This window comes from Emiliania huxleyi (assembly GCF_000372725.1).
Source record: "Emiliania huxleyi CCMP1516 unplaced genomic scaffold EMIHUscaffold_4, whole genome shotgun sequence".
Taxonomy (NCBI): Eukaryota; Haptophyta; order Isochrysidales; family Noelaerhabdaceae; genus Emiliania; species Emiliania huxleyi.
This window is the reverse complement of record NW_005198966.1, coordinates 543423-563278: the sequence shown is the minus strand read 5'-3', so window position 1 is coordinate 563278 and position 19856 is coordinate 543423. Positions and strand designations below refer to the sequence as shown.

Here is a 19856-nt window from a genome sequence, read left to right as displayed (position 1 = left end):
GCGGCCCGGAGCGGAGACCTCATAGACGGTGCGTCGGCTATTGAGTGAAGACCGAACTCCCCCTTCTCCTTTACCGGCGGGAGACGCCTCGTTTTCAAGGGCCCCCTCGTCCACCTCCGCTACACACACACAAACACAACACACACACCCAATGCCCCCTCCCCCCCCCTCCCTCCCGCCCTCCGCAGGAGTTCGAGCGCCTCTACGAGCGGTCAGCCGAGGAGGCGGCGGAGGAGGCGCGGAGGCTCGAGCAGGCAAGCGACCGACACGCCCACGACACGCCCACGACACGCCCCGCTGCGACACGCCCACGCCCCGCCCCGCCGCGACACGCCCCGCTGCGACACGCCGCGACACGCCCCGCCCCGCCGCGACACGCAGGCAAAGGCGCTCGAGGCGAGGCTGAGGGGGCAGCGGAAGGCCCTCAAGCCGGGCGGCAAGGCGGCAACCCTGCAGGCGCTCAAGGCGTCGCTGTCTGCGTCGGGGCTCGGCGCGGGCGACGACCTCGCGCTGGGGGGGCTGCCCTCGCTCGCGGGGCTGATGGAGGCGAGATCAGCCGAGATCGGCCGCGAGATCGGCCGAGATCAGCCGAGATGTGGAGCTCTCCCTCTCTGGCTGGCAAGAGGCGAGACCGGAGGAGATCAGCCGAGATCAGCCGAGATGGGCCGAGGCCGGCAGAGATCAGCTGAGACGGGCCGAGATCAGCCGGGATCAGCCGAGATCAGCCGGGATGGGCCGAGACGGTAGGCGCCGAAGCGTCCCCGCTCCGTCGGCGCGTGGCTGCGCTCGGCCGACCTCTCGACCAAGAAGCCGGCCGCCGACAAGCAGCTGACGCACTTCGACGGCCGGATGAGGGACGTTGCGATGCCGGCGAAGGTGCTGCCATCCGAGGCGAGGCCGCGCCGGCACGAGAGACGGGCCGGCGGGGAGAGGGGCTGCGCCTCCTCACGCGCGGCCGCCGTCTGCGCGCAGGCGAACGTGCGCCTCTACAACTCGTGCCGCGCCCACCTCGTCCTGCTCGTCGAGCTCGAGTCGAAGATCAAGCGGCTCGAGTACGAGAAGGGCGTGCTGCTCGCGCGGCGCCAGGGGACGGCGCTGCCGCCCCTGCCGGCGCAGGCCTCGGGCGCGGGCAAGCGGGTGCGCAGCGACGCGGCGGAGCGGTCGGGGAAGCGCTCACATCACGGCCCTCGGTCGTGAGAGTACTGAGTTTACGCTCCTAGTTTTGGGGGCTACACTCCTCTACACATGACACATGCACATACAGGTACCTTCAGTGACAAAAGCCCAGAGACACTGTGACAGGGCCACTCGACGACGCAAGCGCGCTGCAGCTCGCCAATTTTTTGGGGTAACTTGGAGCACTTGCAGTCGGCAACCTCACATACCGCGGCAAAATTTCTTTTCTCGCGATGTCTGCCCCGCCGCGCCGCCGCTCGCGCCGCCTCGCTCCCGCCACCACCGCCGCTCCCTCGCCAGACACGACCCCGCCCGCCCGCCTGCTCGACCTCCCCACGGACCTCCTCGTGCGCGTCGTCTCTCGCTGCGACCCCCTCGACATCGCTCGCGTCGCGGCCGTCTCGCTGCTCTTTCACGCCTCGCTTGCGGTGGAGGGCATCCGCTTGTGGGCGCAAGAGCGCGGCTTCGAGCTGCGGGCGCAGCCAGAGGGCGAGGGCTGTGCCGTGCGGTGGCTGTGCTTTGCGGCGCTGCTGTGCGAGTCCAACCCGCCGGCGAGGGCGGCGGCAGGCGAACAGCACAGCGTCTTCATCGTCGGCGAGGGGCGGCTCTCGTCGTGCGGCAAGACTGAGAGCTGGCGGCCAGGCCTCCTCGGTCACGGCGAGGGCGTGACGCGGCTCAACACGCCAACTCGACTCCCGACGGCGCTGGGCGGCGAGCGCGCCGTGAGCGTGTCGGCTGGAGAGTACCACAGTCTGGCCCTCACCGCCGGCGGCAGCGTCTGGAGCTGGGGCAGTGGAGGCGAACGCCAGCTGGGCCACGGCGACACGCAGGACCAGTGGCAGCCGAAGAAGGTCGAGGCCTTGATTGGCCAGCGCGTCGTCGCCGTGTCGGCTGGACGCTTCCACAGCCTCGCCCTCACCGCCGACGGAGCCGTCTGGAGCTGGGGCAATGGCTGGTATGGCCGGTTGGGCCACGGCGACGAGCAGGACCAGCTGCTGCCCAAGAAGATCGAGGCCTTTGCTGGCCAGCGCGTCGTCGCTGTGTCGGCTGGAGCGCAGCACAGCCTCGCCCTCACCGCCGACGGAGCTGTCTGGAGCTGGGGCGATGGAGGCTATGGCAAGCTGGGCCACGGCGACGGGCAGGACCAGCTGCTGCCCAAGAAGGTCGAGGCCTTGGCTGGCCGGCGCATCGTCGCTGTGTCTGCTGGAGCCGGCCACAGCCTCGCCATCACCGCCGACGGCAGCGTCTGGAGCTGGGGCCGTGGAGTCTTCGGCAAGTTGGGCCACGGCGACGAGCAGCGCCAGCTGCTGCCCAAGAAGATCGAGGCCTTTGCGGGCCAGCGCGTCGTCGCTGTCGCGGCTGGATACTTATACAGCCTCGCCCTCGCCGCCGACGGCGCTGTCTGGAGCTGGGGCTTTGGAGGCGGGGGCCAGCTGGGCCACGGCGACGAGCAGCGCCAGCTGCTGCCGAAGAAGGTCGAGGCCTTTGCGGGCCGGCGCGTCGTCGCTGTGTCGGCTGGGGAGTTCCACAGCATCGCCTTCGCCGCCGACGGCGCCGTCTCTACCTGGGGCGGGGGCGAGCGCGGCTGCCTAGGCCACGGGGAGGACCTGTCGAACCAGCTGCTGCCCAAGAAGGTCGAGGCGTGGGAGGCGGGACCACAGTGAGAGCTTGTAATCGTTTGGTGGCTCAGCTGCACTAGAGGGGCTTGGAGAGTCGGCCATCCTCGGTGATCTCTCTCTCTCTCTCTCTCTCTCTCTCTCTCTCTCTCTCTCTCTCTCTCTCTCTCTCTCTCTCTCTCTCTCTGTCTCTCTGTCTCTCTGTCTCTATGTCTCTCTCTCTCTCTCTCTCTCTCTCTCTCTCTCTCTCTCTCTCTCTCTCTCTCCGGCGCGCGGGCTCGGCTGCCGTCGGGTGGCCGGTGTGCCGGCGAGTGCCCGAGGTGTGCGGATGTGTGCGGGAAGTGCCCTCTCACCGAGATGCCGCAGCCCTCCGACTGGTGGATCATCTCGAGGACGGTCGCCGCGTTGAACATCATCTCGAGGACGGTCACATTGTGCGAGGGAGTACGCGCCAGTCCTCTCTCCTCTGTGGGCGCCCAGTGTTGTGCGAGAAAAGATTTTTCACCGCCTCGCTCACTCTCTTCACAACCGACGCTCGAGGCACGGGGCTGGCACGCACTGGTACTAACACAGGTACACCACGCTCCACGGGAGAGCCGCCTACGGCTTTAGAGCCGTAAGCGACTCCTGAGGACGGCGAGGCACTTAGCAGTTAGCTCCGACCTCTCCGCTCTCCGTCACCGTGCACTCGACGGTCGTCGGTCCGCCCTCGCGCCGCAGGCAAGCTCAAGAAAAGGAAATGCCCGGCGTAGTCCGTAGAAGGCTGCGCGAACGTCTCGATTGTAAGGTAAGTTGGAGCACTTGGAGTGCAGTCAGTAACCTCACATCCAGGGCCGGGGAGCTAAGAAGCGCACCCAGCGGGCCAGATGATCGGTATCTGGTTGCGGGCTAGACAGCGTCCGGTAAATTCTTTTTCTCGCGATATAATATAATATAATATTTCGTGCTGTGGCGACCCCTGGGTCAAAATTCTTTTTCTCGCGAATGCCTCAACAGACCAAAAGCTATTCAGCTAAGCGGCCCCCGGGGGGTAGGCTACCTTGTACAGTACGCCAATCGCCAAGTACGCCAAGCTAACAGACGCCCGCGACGCGCCGACGCCCCGCGGGTCCGCGCGGCGCGCGCGCGGCACATAGCGCCGTGCGGATCCCTCCCTCCCCCGCTCCCCGCCCACGCTTGACACATCAGACATCACGCAAGTCATTACATGACATGATGTGCTCCAAAAGCCCCCAAGTCCCAACCGCACGCAGCCTTGGAGACGCGCACACACAGCACCACACTTGCCCGTGAGCCGGCGTGACACGGCCCAGCGTCGGTCGGGACGAGCAGACAACTTCCTCGCCCACTTGCGGCGGTCGCGCGTCCGGTACTTAATGAGCCACGATCTCTCGTGGGCAGTAGGGTGTGTGCCACGGCCGCCCTTTCTTAGGAGCTGCTCGTTGAGGGCGGTGCGACAGGTGCCACGCGCGGCTTCTGCATCCAAACGCCCGTGTAGTCGCTCCACTGGAACGAGGGCAGCCAGCCCTGCTCGAGTGTGAAGTAGTCGTCGATTGCCCTCCTGCACGGCTCCCAGTGACCTGTGGACATGTGGTTGTGGACATGCACATGCACAACATGTACATGTGCATGTGCATGTTGTGCATGCGGCATGTGGGACATACCACGCGGAATGAGCGCACAGCAGGTAACGGCAGTCTGCGTGGATTGCATATGTACGCGCACACACATGCGCATAGTGTCCGCACACTACCCACGCGTGCGCACCGTAATCGTCCACAAGCAGGTAGCCCGAAGGCGCGAGCTTAGGGTAGAGGGGCCGGATGGTGTCCATCGTACTCGAGTACATGTCGCCGTCCAGGCGAAGCAGCGCCACCTTCTCGATCGGCGCGCCTTTGATCGTCTCGCTGAACCAGCCCTTAAGGAATCGGACGGTCAAGTCGGCGCCAACGGCCGCCTTGCTGGGGCCCGCGACAGCAAAGCCCGCCTTGCGAAAGAGGTGTTTCACCGTCTCGACGCCCCCATAGTCGTTGTACGAGCCCTCCTTGTCCATTCTGCCCTTGTTCTTGTCCTCATTGCGCGCCTTTGGCAGGCCCTGGAAAGAGTCGGCTAGCCAGATGTTGCGTGACACTGTCGGGCAGGCGGGCGACTGCTGGGCAGCACGCGCGAGCAAGGCGGCTATAGCATGCTTGTGCCTCCTTTGTATGTGCCTGTCTCCACCCAGTCACCCTCAAGACCCCTGGCGAGCACGTTCGACCACGTGTCAAGGACGGTGGTCAATCGTCCTTCGCGCAGCATCGTGTTCTGGGTGATCAAGGGGTCCGTCACGTTGACCGTGGCAGCGAGATGGTCAGTGCAGCGCTGTACTCGCTGGTCGATGCAAAAGCTTTTTGCTGCGAATTTTGCATAGCCACGGGCAACCTTGGAGGAGATGCACTTGCTGACATCGAAGCCTTTGACCGACGGCAGAGTGGACAGGAGGGTGGCGACGAACGCGAGGGAATTCATCTCAGGAATCGCGATCAAGAGCCACTTTCAAGTTCGTGCATGCTCAATTCGGCCTGCACTCTAAATAAGGCAGTCACGAGTGAGGCACCGGTTTTAGGGGTTTGTTGTTGGCAACCGGTGGTGCTCTACTCTAGCCTCTAGCTGCCTCTCCTCCTCCCCCGTCTCCTCAGTCCTGGTGAGGGATGCATGACGATCGGCCGTCGATCCCGAAGGGTCGTCGGTTGAGCTAGGGAGCCTGGCGATGGACGCCACCGCGACCCCTCGTGGCATCTCTCTCGCCGTCGGCGAGCCGGGGGCTCGCAGACGGCCGACTTTCTATATGACCAGTAGGACAGCCGTGAGTGTGAATCGGATAAGGAGTTTGCGTCCGTCCACCGTCTTCGTGGACGTCTGTCCTCGTGACACCCACACCCCACACGGCCTGTTTTGCTTCTGTCGTACCGGTATCAGCCTCTCGTTAGAGCATCCGGGACGATCCTACCATATCCATACCGCGACGTGCGGGCTGCGCTCAGGGCTGCAGCAGCGCCGCTCAGGGCCACGCCGTCGCCAGGAGAGGCGGGCGGCCCGACGGGCAGCGCTTCCGGCATGGTTCTGGCAGAGGTTTCGCCGTCCGGGGACGGCGGGGTGGCCGCGGGGGCTGAGACGGAGGTCGAGCGCATCGTCGAGCTCCTCGTGGTAAAGCGGGGCGGGAAGTCCCTTGTCCTATCATTTGGAGACGATCAGCTGGCTGTTGTCGCCGAGGCTATGGTTGGCCACGGGACGAGCGCCGCGGAGTTGCGGGAGAACATGCTCGGCGACGCGAGCATGGTCGACGCCGTCTCGCCGTACTTTGCGAGAGCCGCCGACATGGACACGCTGCCGCCCGGGCGGCAGGCAGTCCTCCGGGCGTGGTGGCTTGGGGCCGCCCAGGCTGGAGGCACCCTGCAGGTGGCCCGATCGGCGAGCGCCCCGCCGGGGCGCGTCGCGTCGGCGCCGGCGGCAGCGGAGGAGTCCGCCCTGACCGAGGTACAGGTCGCCGAGCTGGCCAAGCAGAATCTCAGCGCGGCAGGCGCGCTCGCACTTAGCGTCTCCCTCCTCACCGAGAGAATGGCGGGAGAATCTCGAACAGCGAAGGGCGCAGTGAAAAACGATAAAACAAATCGTGCGTTGTGCCCGACTGAAAGCCGCGCTTCTGGTACCGTCGGGTACTTATTTTAAGAGCAGGTAAACAGCAATAGATCCGGGTGTAGTGCCGGATCAGTTCCTGGAGCCAGGGGGACCGATTCGCGCTTGCCAAGGGACCAATTGCTAGACACCCGGGGGGGGGAGGGGGTACAGGGGGGCCCGCACAGGTGGGCGAGCCAAACTCTGGCGGAGGCAGCCCGCTCACCCCCAGGCGCCCCTCGAACCGGAGGGTGGTCTGCCGCCGCTGCGCGGTCGGCGCGCCGAGCGCGGGAGACATATCAGCTTCGCGCCACAGGTGGGGGGACCGATTCTCAGCAAGTTTGGCAGCGCGGGCAGTGTGAAGGATCGATTGCTGTACAACGAGGGACCGATTCGGTGAGGGCTGGGTATCGATTAGGCCGCTTGAGGGCCGGATCTATTGCTGTTTACCTGCTCTTAAAATAAGTAGATACCCGACGGTAAACGACCCACAGGGCCCCCCAGCACATCGCCATGATCACGCAAGCGGAGGATCATCTGCCCTCGAGAGAAGACAATACCGCTGAGGACTCGGAAGCGGTGAGCAATGGCCCCGTGAGCAGTGCGTTGCACCAACGATGTGTCATTTCTTCCCGCATGAAGTCCGCGCGAAGGCTATTTGGCAGCGTCGCGTTTGCATCGTTTGCTGCCTTCTTGCTCGTGAGTCGTCTTGCATTACAACCTGGAGAAGCTTTGAGACCCCCATTGTCGCCTTCGCTTTTACCGCCACCTCAGGAGCTCCCGCCGCCGTCTACACCGGCGTCACCACTGCAGCGTCAGCGCATGCAACCACCGTTGCCGAACACCACGTTGCTGCGCGTGCCGCCTGCGCCTTCGCCACCAGCGTTGCCGCCGCCCGAGCCCGTTAGCTCGTGCGACGCGTGGGACCATGCAGCTCCACCGACGGCCGCAGCATTGGACCCGCAGACACAGTGGGTGGTTGTGAGCCTCCCGCTGATCGGCCTTGGAGATTACCTTGCAGGTTTGCTGTCCGCTTACATGCTGGCGGCGGCGACGCAGCGCCACTTGTACATCGAGACGCCATTTAGAGGCCCGTTTGTCTCCTTCGCGCCGTACGAAGTTCCGCCGCCGGTTGGATTGCCGTCCATCGGAGAGAAGGGCAAGCCCACGTGGTGGAAGGGCACGCGGCAGGTCTTTCATGGTCACGGCGGCGAGGCGGGGACGGGCTGCTTTCCCTTGAGCCTGATCAACCTTTCAGCACCCGTGCTGATCAATCCGGTGCCGCGCAATAGGGCGTGCGCCAAGGCTTGGCTGGCCGACCTCGAGACGCTCGGCTTGTGGCAACGGCTGGTTCCCGGTGTGGAGCCGGCGAGCCTAGAGACGCGCGCCGCCTTCGTGTACGGATGCGTGCTGCGATCCCTCTTCAAGCCCTTGCCCGCCGTTACTCGGCTTTTCCCGGAGCACCCATCGACACGCGCGCGTACGCGCACGCGTGTTGTCGCCGTCCACCTCCGCTACGGCGACCGCTTCATAAAGGACGGGCAGAGCGCCGCCTCGCGAGGCTCCAGCTGCCCGAGCTCCTCGCCGGAGTGGCAGCGGGAGATCTCGGCCCTTGCGAGGCAGCTGCTCGACTGGACGTCGCTGCCGCCCTCTCGCATCACGACGTTCCGGCTCGAGTCGGACGATCCGTGCGTACGCTCGGCGCTCGCCACCGAGTTGACTGGCCATCCCAACATGTTCGTCGCGCCAGCGATCGCCCTGCCGGTGCATCTCACGACGAGCCGCGTCTCCTCCACGGACGAGGCGGCGCAGCTCGCCGCCTGGTTTGCCTTTGCGGACTCGGACGAGTTTGTCTTCAAGCTCTTTTGCCTGCCGACCGGGACACGCCTCTCGAGCTGGTCGAGCATGGCGATGCTCCGCAGTGGGCGCGACCAGTTCCACCTGCTCTGCGCCGATGCCATTCACGAGTCTCACGGCTGCCACGCGACGCAGGCTCCGGAGCCGTCCGTGCGCGCTGGCCCCTACGTCGCCAGCTGCAACATCACGGCAGCCAACTCGCTCGCACTCGGCGCGGGCCACACGACGCGCCATGCGGTCGCCGCGTCGACGGCCGCTGGTCAGCTGTGGTCGATGGCCAACTTTGTGTGAGGAAGGACTCAGGTGTCCGAGCTGCGCGTATCGCTGCCGTACAGTATCGATGCTCGTGTAACGAGTCTTGTTTGAGCCCGACAGCCCGACCAGCCTGACAGCCCGACCAGCCCGACAGCAGCCCAGACCGTACACAGACCGTACAGTCTTGTGCCCCATGAGGGTATAACAGAATATTATACATGCAAATGTGGGAGCTGTCTGCGGGGGGAGTGGGTATGTGAGTTTTTTTGCCAGTTTTCCAGGTTGTCGAGAGGGGTTCTACTGTACTCTACCCATACCTCGACCGTTCCAATCGAGCGCTCAGCAGATCACGGCAGATCACGGCCGGTCGAAGCGCGAAGTTGGTTCGCCTTCGCGTCCGATTTGCGGTTTCACGCTTCACTGCGGTTGTCGTGAACACATCGTGGGGACTCCGTATCTCATCATATCCACGTGTATCTCCTGGTATCTCCCGGTATCTCCCGGTATCCCGCCATATCCCTCCATATCCCGCCGCGGATACCGCGAAAAGAATCGCCACACCAGGGATGACGTGCGACGAAGACTCGACACGGCCTCCCGTCCGAGCTTTGCTCCGACGAGCCCCGCCGAGATCCTCCGCTCCCGCCACGCGCCGCGGAGCCGGAGCCGTGACGCGTAACGAGGCACGATCCGTGGCAGTACAGCTGCAGAATGCGCACTACGCAAGTTGCTCGGCTGGGATAAGGCACCACGCTCGTCCACCTGCTCTCGACAGCTAAGTAAGGACTAAGTAAGACGCACTGTCCACTGATTCGCACTCATTGTTGCAATGTCATTGAGGCAGGAAAGAGCTCGCCGAGGAGTCGAGGGCTCCCGACCACGCCGGCCGGACCCAGCCAGGTCCCAGGATAAGGCACGCTTGCCTTAAACTGCCATGAAGAGCACTAAATTTGCGGTAAAAATCTCTTGAAAGCGCCACAAAATGTATTTGAAAAGCGGGCGAATTACATCTGAACGGAGGAAGAATGGCGAGCGAGAGAATGGCGGGAGAATCTCTCGCAAATGAACAGAAAGCGGGAGAATCTCTCGCAAATGAACAGAGGGCGAGGGAGGGCGAGACGATCGAGGCACGAGGGAGGGGTCCCGTACCACGCGGAATCGACCCTATCCAGTGCTCAAGTGCTCAACACACAACAGAGGGCGCAGTGAAAAACGATAAAACAAATCTTCAAACCGGGAATTCTTTTCGTGCGTGGCCTCTCTGCCGCATGAGTTGTTTGTTCTTTCGCTCGTGGAAAAGTAAAAGAAATCGGGTTTAGTTAGCTGCTCCTCCACGGACAAGTCTCCTCTCATCAACCAGGGCTCAGGATGCCGACCACCCGCAGCGAGGCCTTCCCCGTCGAGGGGAGCGACCCCAAGTCCAACATCGACCGCTACGAGAAGTGGGGCAAGAAGTCCGCCTTCGGAAAGCCTCACTCTGGCTCGCTCGGCGCGGCCGACATTGTGCCGGCGATGGAGGCGCTCCGCCGGACGTTTGCGTCGGAGCACACCTTCTCAAAGGAGTGGCGCGTGGGCCAGCTGCACGCACTGCGGCGGCTCCTCAGAGAGGGCAACCAGGAGCTCTGCGACGCCATGTACGAGGACCTGCACAAGTCGGCGTTTGAGGCGTACTCGACCGAGATGGGCCTCGTCGAAAAGGAGATCGAGACGGCGCTCTCCCACCTGGGCGAGTGGATGGCGCGGCACTACACGGACACCGCCGCGCTCAACACCGCCGCGCGCTCGTACACCGTCCACGACCCGCTCGGCGTCGTCCTCATCATGGGGCCGTGGAACTACCCGGTCCAGATGTGCTTTGCGCCTCTGGTCGGCGCAATCGCGGGCGGCAACTGCGCGCTGCTCAAGCCGGGCTCGTACGCGCCGGCCACCTCGCACGTCATCTCGCGGCTCGTTCAGCAGTACCTCGACCCCGCCGCCATCGTCGTCGCCGAGGGAGACCGCGAGGTGACGACGGCGCTTCTCGACCAGCGGTTTGACAAAATCTTCTTCACGGGCTCGGGCTTCGTGGGGAAGATCATCCTGCAGGCGCCTTCCTAGACACTTCCTAGACACTTCCTAGACACCTCGTGGGGAAGATCCTGCAGGCGCCAGCCCGATCGCCCCTGCGTCTGCACCTCCGCTCGCACCTCCCTTCGCACCACCGCCCCGCCCTCCTCCCCTCCTCTCCCCTCCTCCCCTCCCCCCTCTTTCGCCCCGCCCCCCCCCCTCGCTTCAGAAGGAGTGACCCCTCGAGCCGTGTGTCACTCCTTCTGAAGCAAGTACGCCAGCACCACCAGCATCACCACCAGATCACCACCAGGCGGCCGCCAAGCACTTCACCCCCTGCCTGCTCGAGCTGGGCGGCAAGTCCCCCGCCATCGTCGACCGCTCGGCCGACCTCGGCCACGCCGCCCGCCGCCTCGTCCGCGCGGTAGATGCACCCCCACCTGTACCTGCGTGAGTCCGAACCCGCGCCCGCGCGGAGAGTGGCGCCTACCGGCATCTGCATCCAGACTAGCGCGGGAGAAGGGTGCGCCTCCCTGTCAACGAGAGAGAGGGCGCTCGAGGAGACACGTGGCCACGCTTCTGCTCCGCCGCCTCACTCCCGCCCCTGCCGAGCACACGAACACACGATGCCGCGAGCGCCCCACCCTCCCACCCCGCCGCCCCTCCCCTGCTGCTCAGGTCTGGGGCACCTTCATCAACGGCGGGCGGACGGCGGGAGTCCGGCGGTCTCCCACGCGCGGTGAGTCGCAGAGAAGGCGCGTCCCTTCTCCCTAGGCGGCCAGACATGCATCCGGCCCGACTTTCTGCTGGTGCACGAGGCGGTGGCCGAGCCCTTCCTCAAGCTGCTCAAGGCGACACCCCCACAGACACAACTCTACAGACACACCATAGACACTCCGCAGACGCCCCACAGACACACACCACAGACACTCCGCAGACACTCCACAGACACTCCACAGACACTCCGCAGACGCTTCACAGACGCTTCACACGGACTCACACACCCTCCTCCCTCCCCCTCCAGGCGACCATCAAGGAGTTCTACGGCGCAGACCCGCAAAAGAGCGAGTGGTTCGGCCGCTGCGTCAACGAGCGCGCCTTCAAGCGCCTCGAGGCGATCGTGCGCGGCGCGCCCCCCAGCGTCGTCTACTCCGGCGGGCGGACCGACGCGGCGGAGCGCTACATCGAGCCGACGGTCCTCGACTACGGCGGCGACTGGCGCGCCTTTTCCAGCTGCGAGGCGATGCAGGACGAGCTCTTCGGGCCGATCCTGCCCGTCTGCCGCTACTCGGACCTCGAGGCGGTTGTCAGCTTCGTCAAGGCGCTCCCCACGGGCAAGCCGCTCGCGCTCTACTGCTTCGCGACCGACTCGGCGGTCGTGGAGGACGTCAAGCGGCGCGCCCGAGATGAGCCCGAGATGAGCCCGAGATGAGCCCGAGATGAGCCCGAGATGAGCCCGAGATGAGCCCGAGATGAGCCCGAGATGAGCCCGAGATGAGCCCGAGATGAGCCCGAGATGAGCCCGCGATGAGCCCGAGATGAGCCCGATGAGCCGCCGGGGGACGTCAAGCGGCGAGTCTTTGCCACGGGCTCGCGCGACCGCCCCCCCCCCCCCTCCCTCCCCCAGGCGCACCACCTCTGGCGGGCTCTGCATCAACGACTGCGTCATGCACATCGCCAACCACGACCTTCCCTTCGGCGGCGTCGGCGCGTCCGGGATGGGCTCGAGAGACGCCGAGATCGGCCGAGACACACCCGAGCTGACCCGAGCTCGCCCGAGGCCAGGCGCGTCGGGGATGGGCTCGTACCACGCGCACCGCTCCTTCCTCGCCTTTACGCACGAGAAGGCCGCGTCCTCTCGCCTCTCGCCCCCGCCTCTCTGCGGGCCCCCGCCAGCAAGTCTCTTGAGCCTCCCCGTCTAGGCCGTCCTCTCGCGCTCGCCCGCCGTCGACGAGTACACGGTCCTCAAGCCGCTGCTCGCCGCGCGCTTCCCGCCCTACGCGCCGCACAAGCAGCCCCCCCCCCCCCCCCCTTCCGCTCCGCCTCGCTCTCGCTCGCGGCCTGATCACCGGCTCGGAGCCCCTCGCCGCGTAGGCAGTTCCTCGTCAAGCTCTTTGGGATGTGGACCTTCGACAAGGCCGTCAACGTGCACCGCTCGCCGGCCGTCGCCGTCGCCCTCCTCGCGTACCTCGCCTACTACGTCGCCACCGCCTACTTCGGCATGCGTCTCGCCGTCACCTTCGAGTGAGTGGCTGGCTCGCACCCCCCCCCCCTCCCCTCGCGCGTGCGCCTCGCCGCCTCGCCTCTCGAGGCGGCGGCGTGCGGGGCGCGGACAATGCCCGCAGAGGGCTCGCTCTTCGGGGAAGGGGGACGCTCTCCTGTGGACTGTGCAAGGGCGTATCGTGACCTCTGGTTTGTCGTCTGTGACCTGTGAGGGATTCGTTAGTATTGGTATTGCGGCGCTCCGTCTGTCCGCGTGTCCCTTGTCTCCGCGCGCGCGCACGCAGCGCACGTCTACGAGAGTTTTGTGGGTCGGCCGTGATACTGACACGGAGAGAGAGGCGTGTTGTGTATATATGAACGGAATTCACTTGATTTCCGAGGAGTAGCGAGTTCCCTCGTCTCCCCCGAGCCCCGTCAGCCCGTCTCGCTCCGCCCCCACCCTGTGATCGCTGATGCTCTCCCCGCTATGAGGAGGGCGCCTCTGGGGGTCTTAATTTTTAGTGCGTGTAAATGAATTTTAGATTTAGTGATAGTTTAGTGGATAGTGCGCTATTTTTAGTGTGTGTTCGAGTGCGTATATATCTTTAGAGCACAAATTTAGTACATACTTAGCACATATTTAGCACATATTTAGCACGTATTTAGCACATATTTAGCACATATTTAGTGTGTTTTAGCGCCACATTTAGTTCACTTTAGGTGCGGGCAGCTGCAGTACATTTAGTGTGGAGCACTTGTGGGTCCCGCATCTTTAGGAGGGCACGCAACTTTAGCACGGCTTCCCGGCCACACCACAGCTAGCCAGGTCGCCCTTGTCCTGCAGCAGCTGGCCGAGGTTGTTGATCGAGTTGAGTGTGTCCGGGTGCCGGTCCGAGCGTCTCTCGCTTTGCCTCCAGCGCCTCGCGGTACAGCGCCGTCCAGGTCGCCCTTCTTCTTCAGAAGCGCGCCGAGGTTGTTGTCTTGTTGATCGAGGCGAGCGTGCTCGGGTGCCGAACGCCGAGCGTCTCTCGCCTCGCCTCCAGCGCCTCGCGTAGCAGCGCCTCCGCGCCGTCCAGGTCGCCCTTGTTCATCAGCAGATTGCCGAGGTTATTGATCGAGCGGAGCGTGTCCTGGTGCCGGTCGCCGAGCGTCTCTCGCTTTGCCTCCAGCGCCTCGCGGTGCAGCGCCTCCGCGCCATCCAGGTCGCCCTTGTCCTGCAGCAGCGATCGAGGATGGCACGGTTTACCCCCTTCACCGAAGCGATGGAGATGCGTTCCGCGTGGTGTGACACAAATGAGAGGCGGGAGTGGGGAGGGTACGCGGTGCGGTCAACGCCCGAGCGTTGAGCCTTGCGCGCAAGGCGGTTGATCTTTGCAACTGCTCTCTCTCAGTGTATGTAGCTCTTACGTACATTCCCGTAGGAGACTCTGCTGACAGGGTTTGCGATAGCGACCCGAAGCGATAAAAGACAATACGACTACCCCGGTCCACAAGGTCCCTAACCCTCCGGCTTGTGCCGGCTGTGCAACGTCGCGATGAGCAATTTCCTCGCGCCCGATGGCAAGCGCTACTTCTCCTACAGTCAGATCGCCGCCACCGTGAGCGGTTCGGTGCCCGAGGTTCAGGCGTTTGCGCCCGACGTCCGTTGCGATCGGTGGCGGCGGCTTCATACCGGCGCGGATGCTACGGACCGAGGTACAAAAGCCGATCCTCGCCATCTCTCTCGAGCTGTACGACGACGCCACAAAGACGGCGAACTCCTCCGTGATTTGCAAGCAGTGGTTCGACGAGGCGCCCGGCACGTTTGGCTCGCTGGTCCGTGGCCGCCGAGTCCTCATCATTGATGAGGTGTTCCGCTGGCGCGCCTGCCTCCGAGCGCCGCGCATTTATTCTTGATTTTGAAGTAGGTCGACGACACGCGTGCGACGCTCCAGTTTGCCGTCGAGGAGCTCAAGCGCCTGCAGCGGTGGGCGTCTATGTGGTGGCGTCGGAATGTCACGCCCGACTTCCCTTCGCACACCTCCACACGTGCCTTGCTGGCACGGCAGGTGCACAACAAGGCCAAGCCAAAGACGGGCTCGCTGCCCGACGACGTGACGTACATCGCGGGCGAGAACGTGGAGGATGTGTGGAACTGCTATCCATGGGCCACCCTGCTTTTGTCGCCGCCGCCGCCGCCTGCCACAAGCAACCATGCGACTCACCTCTCCCTCTCTCTCTTACAGGACGCGGCCGCATACGGCCAGGGCATCGCCGAGCACGAGGCGCTCGCCCGCTCGTGCGCAGAGGGTGGTGCCGACGGCGCGCGCAAACGGCCGCGCGAGGCTGAGCCTGAGGGCTCGGACTCGGCGGCGCCCGCCGGCACTGGGCTCTCCCTCTCCGGCCTTCCGGCGCTGCGCTGGCTTGGCGGCGTGGAGGGCGCCGCGTCGGTCGAGGAGGGCGTGCTGACGATGACGGCGGGCGCGAGGACGGACTGGTTCAACCCTCCGCCCGGCGAAGGAATGCCTTCCGGCCTTGCAAACGCGCCGTGCCTCGTCTTCTCGCCGCCGCCCGGCGACTGGCAACTGGCGGCGCGCGTGGAGGTGGTACACAAGTCTCTCTTCGACGCGGGAACTCGCCCTGCTGCAGCTGGGGCAGTCCGACCCGGGGCCCTTCCCTGAACCTTCTCGGAAGCTTCCCGCAGCGCACCCTCTTCGTTCACCGGGGGCCAGGCGACTGGTGCAAGTGCTGCTACGAGCTCTCTCCGGAGGGCAAGCCCCTCGTCGTCTCCGTCGTCACGCGCGGCGTCTCGGACGACGCGAACCTTCCCGGAACCTTCTCGGAGCCTGCTCGAGCCTTCCTTTTAGGCGCGGCGTCTCAGACGACGCGAACGGCGCGGCGGTCGAGGGCGGGGCGGTGCGCCTGCGCATTTCCAAGCTCGGCGCCGCCCTCGCCTTCCACTACGCGCACGACGGAGGAGAGGCATGGACGCTCACCCGGATCTTTTGCCTGCGCGAGCCGAGCGCGCCGCTGTCGGTCGGATTCCTGGCGCAGTGCCCGACAGGGCAGGCGTGCACGGCAAGTTTCTCGCGGGTTGCGCTGACCGAGACGACGCTGCGCGACCCGCGCGACGGGTCGTGAGTCGTCGCCGCGGAACAGCGGATCGATCGAAGCTTCCACAGATCCCATGCCGGTGAACAGCCGCTGAAGGAAGGCACACGCCGCGCTGGGAGCGGGTGGGGCACTCCGGAGCCAAACCCCAAACCCGTGTGGTTGCACCGCCCACCGGTCCCTTATTTAGTTTTATTTTGTAACATGTAAGATTTTTTAAGCTATTGCATGAAACTTCGCCAATTAGAAAACTGGGAACAGAGAGTGCAACAGGCCAACACACACGCACACACTTGTCTCACACAGGTAACACCACGGGCGCCGTAGAAAAAGAAGTTCACATCCAAGTTCCGCCCGCTCCCACCTGATCCTCGCACACCGCGCCTGAAGCACCCCGTTTTTGCCCGTTTTTGGTCATCCGTCAAAATATCTGAAGATCTGACCGGGGGATTCTCCCCAAACCTTGCTCAGCTGATCCAGCACGGGCCGTAGGCCAGCCCTGGGCAAAGAAACCAGTACCTCATCAGGCTTCCCTGAGCCAGCCCTGAGCGTCACAGCTCGGTGATCGCGCCGGCCGGACACCACTGTAACGTCCGTTCCGGGCACTTGAACGCGACCTTTGGGGGCAAAGACATGGGCTCTATGGCTCAGACTGGACTCCTCTTGGTCCCTTCTGCCAGAACTGAGAAGAGAAAGAAAGAAAGAAAACAGACGGCCCAAGGGAGGGATGGGAGGACGGCACGCCGCCACCACACAGGGATTTTAAGGAGAGGGGTGTGGTGCGCTAGCCGTCTCCCACCCTTGGGCGTCCGCCTCTAAGAAGAGGCCCCGCCACACAGCGCGATTTCTTTTGCATGCATCTTTGGTAGGAACCAGGCGCCCTCCCTGTGGCGCCCGCGGGTTACAAATGTCCGAGAACGAGAGGCCCGCGCTGGTGCGCCGCTCCTCTTCGTTCGGCCGCTACGGCGGCGGCGGCGAGAAGTGCGCGCTCTGCGCCAAGACGGTGTACGTGGCGGAGAGGGCGGTCGCGCAGGACAAGATCTTCCACGTCGCGTGCTTTCGGTGCAAGGAGTGCAACGTGAAGCTCACGCTGTCGTCCTGGTGCATGGACCCGTGCGGCGGGCTGTGGTGCAAGCCGCACTTCATGCAGGCGCTCAAGACGTCTGGCGGCACTCTGACTGTCAACACCGAATCGGAACGGTCACCGCCGTCCACGCCGCGCCGAAGCGACAGCAGCAACGGTAAGGCGGCCGCGACGCCGCAGAGGCCGCTCGCTCCGGCCACCGCCCACGGCGAGACTCGATCGCCTGCACACGTGTCCTCTCCCGCACCGACTCCGGGACCGGCTCCGGTGTGCACTCCCGTCCCGGCTCCGGCCACCGCCTCGCCGGCGCCGCGCTCCGGCTCCAAGATCATGCGCTCTTCGTCGTTCGGCCGGTTCGGCGGCGGCGGCGAGAAGTGTACGCGCTGCAACAAGACCGTGTACGCGGCCGAGCGCGTGAGCGCCAAGGATCAGGTCTTCCACAACACCTGCTTCCGCTGCATCGAGTGCAACATCAAGCTCTCGCCCTCCAACTGGCGCGGCCGGCCCCCCACGCGCGAACACGTCCGACCGCGCGCGAGCACGCGCCGCCACCACCGCCGCGGTTGCCTGGACCGCCCTCCCAGCGTGTGGCTCGCGACCCTCCCCTCGCCCCGTCCTCTCACTCCCCTCCCCGCTGCCCGCCTCGCTCTGTCGCGCCGCAGGTGCATGGACCTGTCCGGCGGAGTCTACTGCAAGCCCCACTTCATGCAGACCATGCGCGCCGGAGGAGGCAAGTACGACTTTGGGACGGGGGGCTCATCCTCGAGCCTCCTCTCCTCGGCGGCAGCCACAGAGCCAGCAGCCCCAGAGCCAGCAGCACAGGCGCCAGAGAGGGCTGCCTCGGGAGATGGCGCGGCCTCGGGCGCCGCGGCGCGCGCCAGGCCGGCGACGCCAACCTCCAAGAGCTCCGCGCCGCCGAACGGCTCGCCAAAGCCGGCGGCGTCGCTGCACGGCCGGTCGGGACTTGTCTTGCGACCTCCTGAGGCCTGCTCCGAGCCTTCCCATAGGCGGCGTCCTTTCGAAGCCGGTCGGGCGCCTCGTCGCCGACGAAGCAGTCGCCCAAGTCGCGCCGCTCGCGCGGCCGCTCGAAGGACTTTGACAAGTCGCCCCTTCCTTCCCCCTCCATGTACCGCGGAGCCAAGCCGCCGCCATGGGCGCCCAACGGCGCGGGCGCGGCGGCGGTGGGAGACACGACCAACGGGACCGGCTCGCCGCATACGCCTCGCGAGCTGACTCGCGAGCTGAGCGTCTCTTGCGACGCGAGCGAGGTGACTCCCCGCCCCCTCCCCGCCCCCTCCCCGCCCCCTCCCCGCCCCCTCCCCACCTCACCACCTCCTCACCACCTCCTCCTCACCATCTCCTCACAACACCGCCCTCCTCTCTCGCACCCGCCAGCTCCTCCCACCTCCTCGCCTCCACTTCCTCTGCCCCGCGTGTCGCCACGCCAGCCTCCCTCTCGCCGCGGGCCCCAAAGGCAAAGGCCTGGCGCCCGCCCGGCAGCATCTCCGCGCCTCGCCCGCCCGTGCGCTAGGTGAGCGAGACGCCGATCGAGCGGCCGAGGTCGCCCTCGTTTGCTGCGGCGGCCGCGGCCGCCGCTCGCGTGACGGGTGCCGTGGTAGGGTCGGGCACGATAGCGATCCGTCACAAGGCGCCGGCGCCCCCCACCTCCCACGCACCCACAAGCGCCCGCACACACACACACACATGCACACACGCACACACCCATGCACGCACGCATGCACGCACGCACACACACACACACACACACGCACACACACACACGCACAAGACTCCCGCCGATTGCGGTGCTCCGATCTCCGACCCGGCCTCCCGCCTCAGGCGCGGCGCTCTGAGCAGCGGCCGCAAAAGCGCAACCCGGAGGCCGCCAAGCCTCCCGCCGCCGCGCCGGCCTCTGCGCCGCCGGACACGCTGCCGCTGCCGGATGCCTGGCCTCCGCTCGTGCTCTTGGGCGTCTGCGGCTCGCTGCGCGCCGCCTCCACCAACGCTGGCTTGCTGCGTGTTGCGGCGGTGGCGGCGCGGCAGCGCGGCGTGGAGCTGCGTCTCGCCACCATCGGTACACCTGCTGCTCTCCTCCCCGCGGGAGGGCCGCAGTCGAGGGCGTCTCACCGCGGCTCTGTGTGAGCAGGCGACCTGCCGCTCTACTCGCAGGACCTCGACGAGGCGGGCGGATCGACACGAGGAGCCGTCAGCAGCTGGCGCGCCGCCGTCAGCTCGGCCGACGCGGTGCTCTTTGCCAGCCCAGAGCACAACTACTCGATCTCTGCGGCGCTGAAGAATGCCATCGATTGGGCCTCCCGCGTGCCGACGCAAGGCAACCTCTGGGCGGGCAAGGCGGGCGCCATCCTCTCGTCGGGCGGCGGCGGCGGCGGCGTGCGGGGGCAGCAGGCGCTGCGTCAGATCGGGTCGTTCATCGACGTCACCTTTGTCAACGCGCCCGAGGTTGCGATCCGCCGCTTCGAGGAGCCATGCTTCGATGCCGCCACGGGCGATCTGCTGCCCGACTCGCGCTGGGTCGGACGCGTCGGTGTGCTCAGCGCGCGTCCCCCCGCCCCCGCCCGCGTCTCCGTGGCACACACCGCGTTTGCCCTCTGCTGCAGGCGAACTCGTCGAGCGGCTCGTCACGCTCGCCCTCGCTCTCCGCGCCAGTCGCCCCGCGCCACCCCGGCAGGACAAGGCGGTGTAATTTCCCAGGCCCCCGGGATCTGAGCATCGTGTGTGTGGAGCAGTTAATGTCAGTGTCAGGTCCGTGAGGTCGTCGCGGGACGTGTCGCGCTTCTTCCGAATCCCTTTCATTGTATATCTCAAGTCCCTATTCATTGCATCAAAACACCACTCCGACCCCCCGCCCCCCGGTC

The 19856-nt window shown here is 65.5% G+C and overlaps 7 protein-coding genes across 7 annotated transcripts in view; 5 read left to right on the top strand and 2 right to left on the bottom strand.

Moving 5' to 3' along the window:
* The window catches only part of EMIHUDRAFT_447919 (hypothetical protein), a gene marked incomplete at its 3' end in the record, with an annotated part of 4765 nt that extends 896 nt beyond the window's left edge, over positions 1 to 3869 (top strand). Inside the window, exons 4-8 of the mRNA XM_005770414.1 lie at positions 189 to 254; positions 382 to 546; positions 748 to 891; positions 973 to 1160; positions 3857 to 3869. Of these exons, the coding sequence (XP_005770471.1) occupies positions 189 to 254; positions 382 to 546; positions 748 to 891; positions 973 to 1160; positions 3857 to 3869 (576 nt within the window). The remainder of the gene's footprint in view (positions 1 to 188; positions 255 to 381; positions 547 to 747; positions 892 to 972; positions 1161 to 3856) is intronic.
* Positions 3870 to 4220: 351 nt separating this feature from the next.
* On the bottom strand, positions 4221 to 5300 carry EMIHUDRAFT_95865 (hypothetical protein; the record flags this gene model as incomplete). The annotated part of the gene is made up of 3 exons (XM_005770413.1): positions 4221 to 4372; positions 4560 to 4901; positions 5021 to 5300. The coding sequence occupies 3 exons, from the start codon at positions 5298 to 5300 to the stop codon at positions 4221 to 4223; spliced, it is 774 nt and encodes a 257-aa protein (XP_005770470.1).
* Positions 5301 to 9883: 4583 nt separating this feature from the next.
* On the top strand, positions 9884 to 13203 carry EMIHUDRAFT_349815 (putative alcohol dehydrogenase). The gene is made up of 9 exons (XM_005770412.1): positions 9884 to 10643; positions 10918 to 11019; positions 11283 to 11304; positions 11379 to 11455; positions 11629 to 11999; positions 12232 to 12326; positions 12405 to 12451; positions 12527 to 12615; positions 12699 to 13203. The coding sequence occupies exons 1-9, from the start codon at positions 9927 to 9929 to the stop codon at positions 12850 to 12852; spliced, it is 1674 nt and encodes a 557-aa protein (XP_005770469.1). The 5' UTR covers positions 9884 to 9926; the 3' UTR covers positions 12853 to 13203.
* A 559-nt stretch (positions 13204 to 13762) lies between these two features.
* On the bottom strand, positions 13763 to 14219 carry EMIHUDRAFT_196071 (hypothetical protein; the record flags this gene model as incomplete). The annotated part of the gene is made up of 2 exons (XM_005770411.1): positions 13763 to 13993; positions 14214 to 14219. 2 exons carry the CDS (start codon positions 14217 to 14219, stop codon positions 13763 to 13765), a joined length of 237 nt encoding a protein of 78 aa, XP_005770468.1.
* A 122-nt stretch (positions 14220 to 14341) lies between these two features.
* EMIHUDRAFT_196070 (hypothetical protein) lies at positions 14342 to 16433 on the top strand (the record flags this gene model as incomplete). Its single annotated transcript, XM_005770410.1, has 9 exons — positions 14342 to 14425; positions 14502 to 14621; positions 14714 to 14932; positions 15032 to 15391; positions 15490 to 15530; positions 15653 to 15919; positions 15996 to 16021; positions 16203 to 16243; positions 16389 to 16433. 9 exons carry the CDS (start codon positions 14342 to 14344, stop codon positions 16431 to 16433), a joined length of 1203 nt encoding a protein of 400 aa, XP_005770467.1.
* A 424-nt stretch (positions 16434 to 16857) lies between these two features.
* On the top strand, positions 16858 to 17475 carry EMIHUDRAFT_57931 (hypothetical protein; the record flags this gene model as incomplete). The annotated part of the gene is made up of 2 exons (XM_005770409.1): positions 16858 to 17076; positions 17308 to 17475. Coding segments are annotated over 2 exons (387 nt in total), but the record flags the coding sequence as incomplete, so codon positions are not given.
* A 590-nt stretch (positions 17476 to 18065) lies between these two features.
* On the top strand, positions 18066 to 19816 carry EMIHUDRAFT_432248 (hypothetical protein). The gene is made up of 5 exons (XM_005770408.1): positions 18066 to 18248; positions 18512 to 18628; positions 18820 to 19054; positions 19127 to 19525; positions 19599 to 19816. The coding sequence occupies exons 1-5, from the start codon at positions 18105 to 18107 to the stop codon at positions 19682 to 19684; spliced, it is 981 nt and encodes a 326-aa protein (XP_005770465.1). The 5' UTR covers positions 18066 to 18104; the 3' UTR covers positions 19685 to 19816.
* Positions 19817 to 19856: the final 40 nt, after the last annotated feature.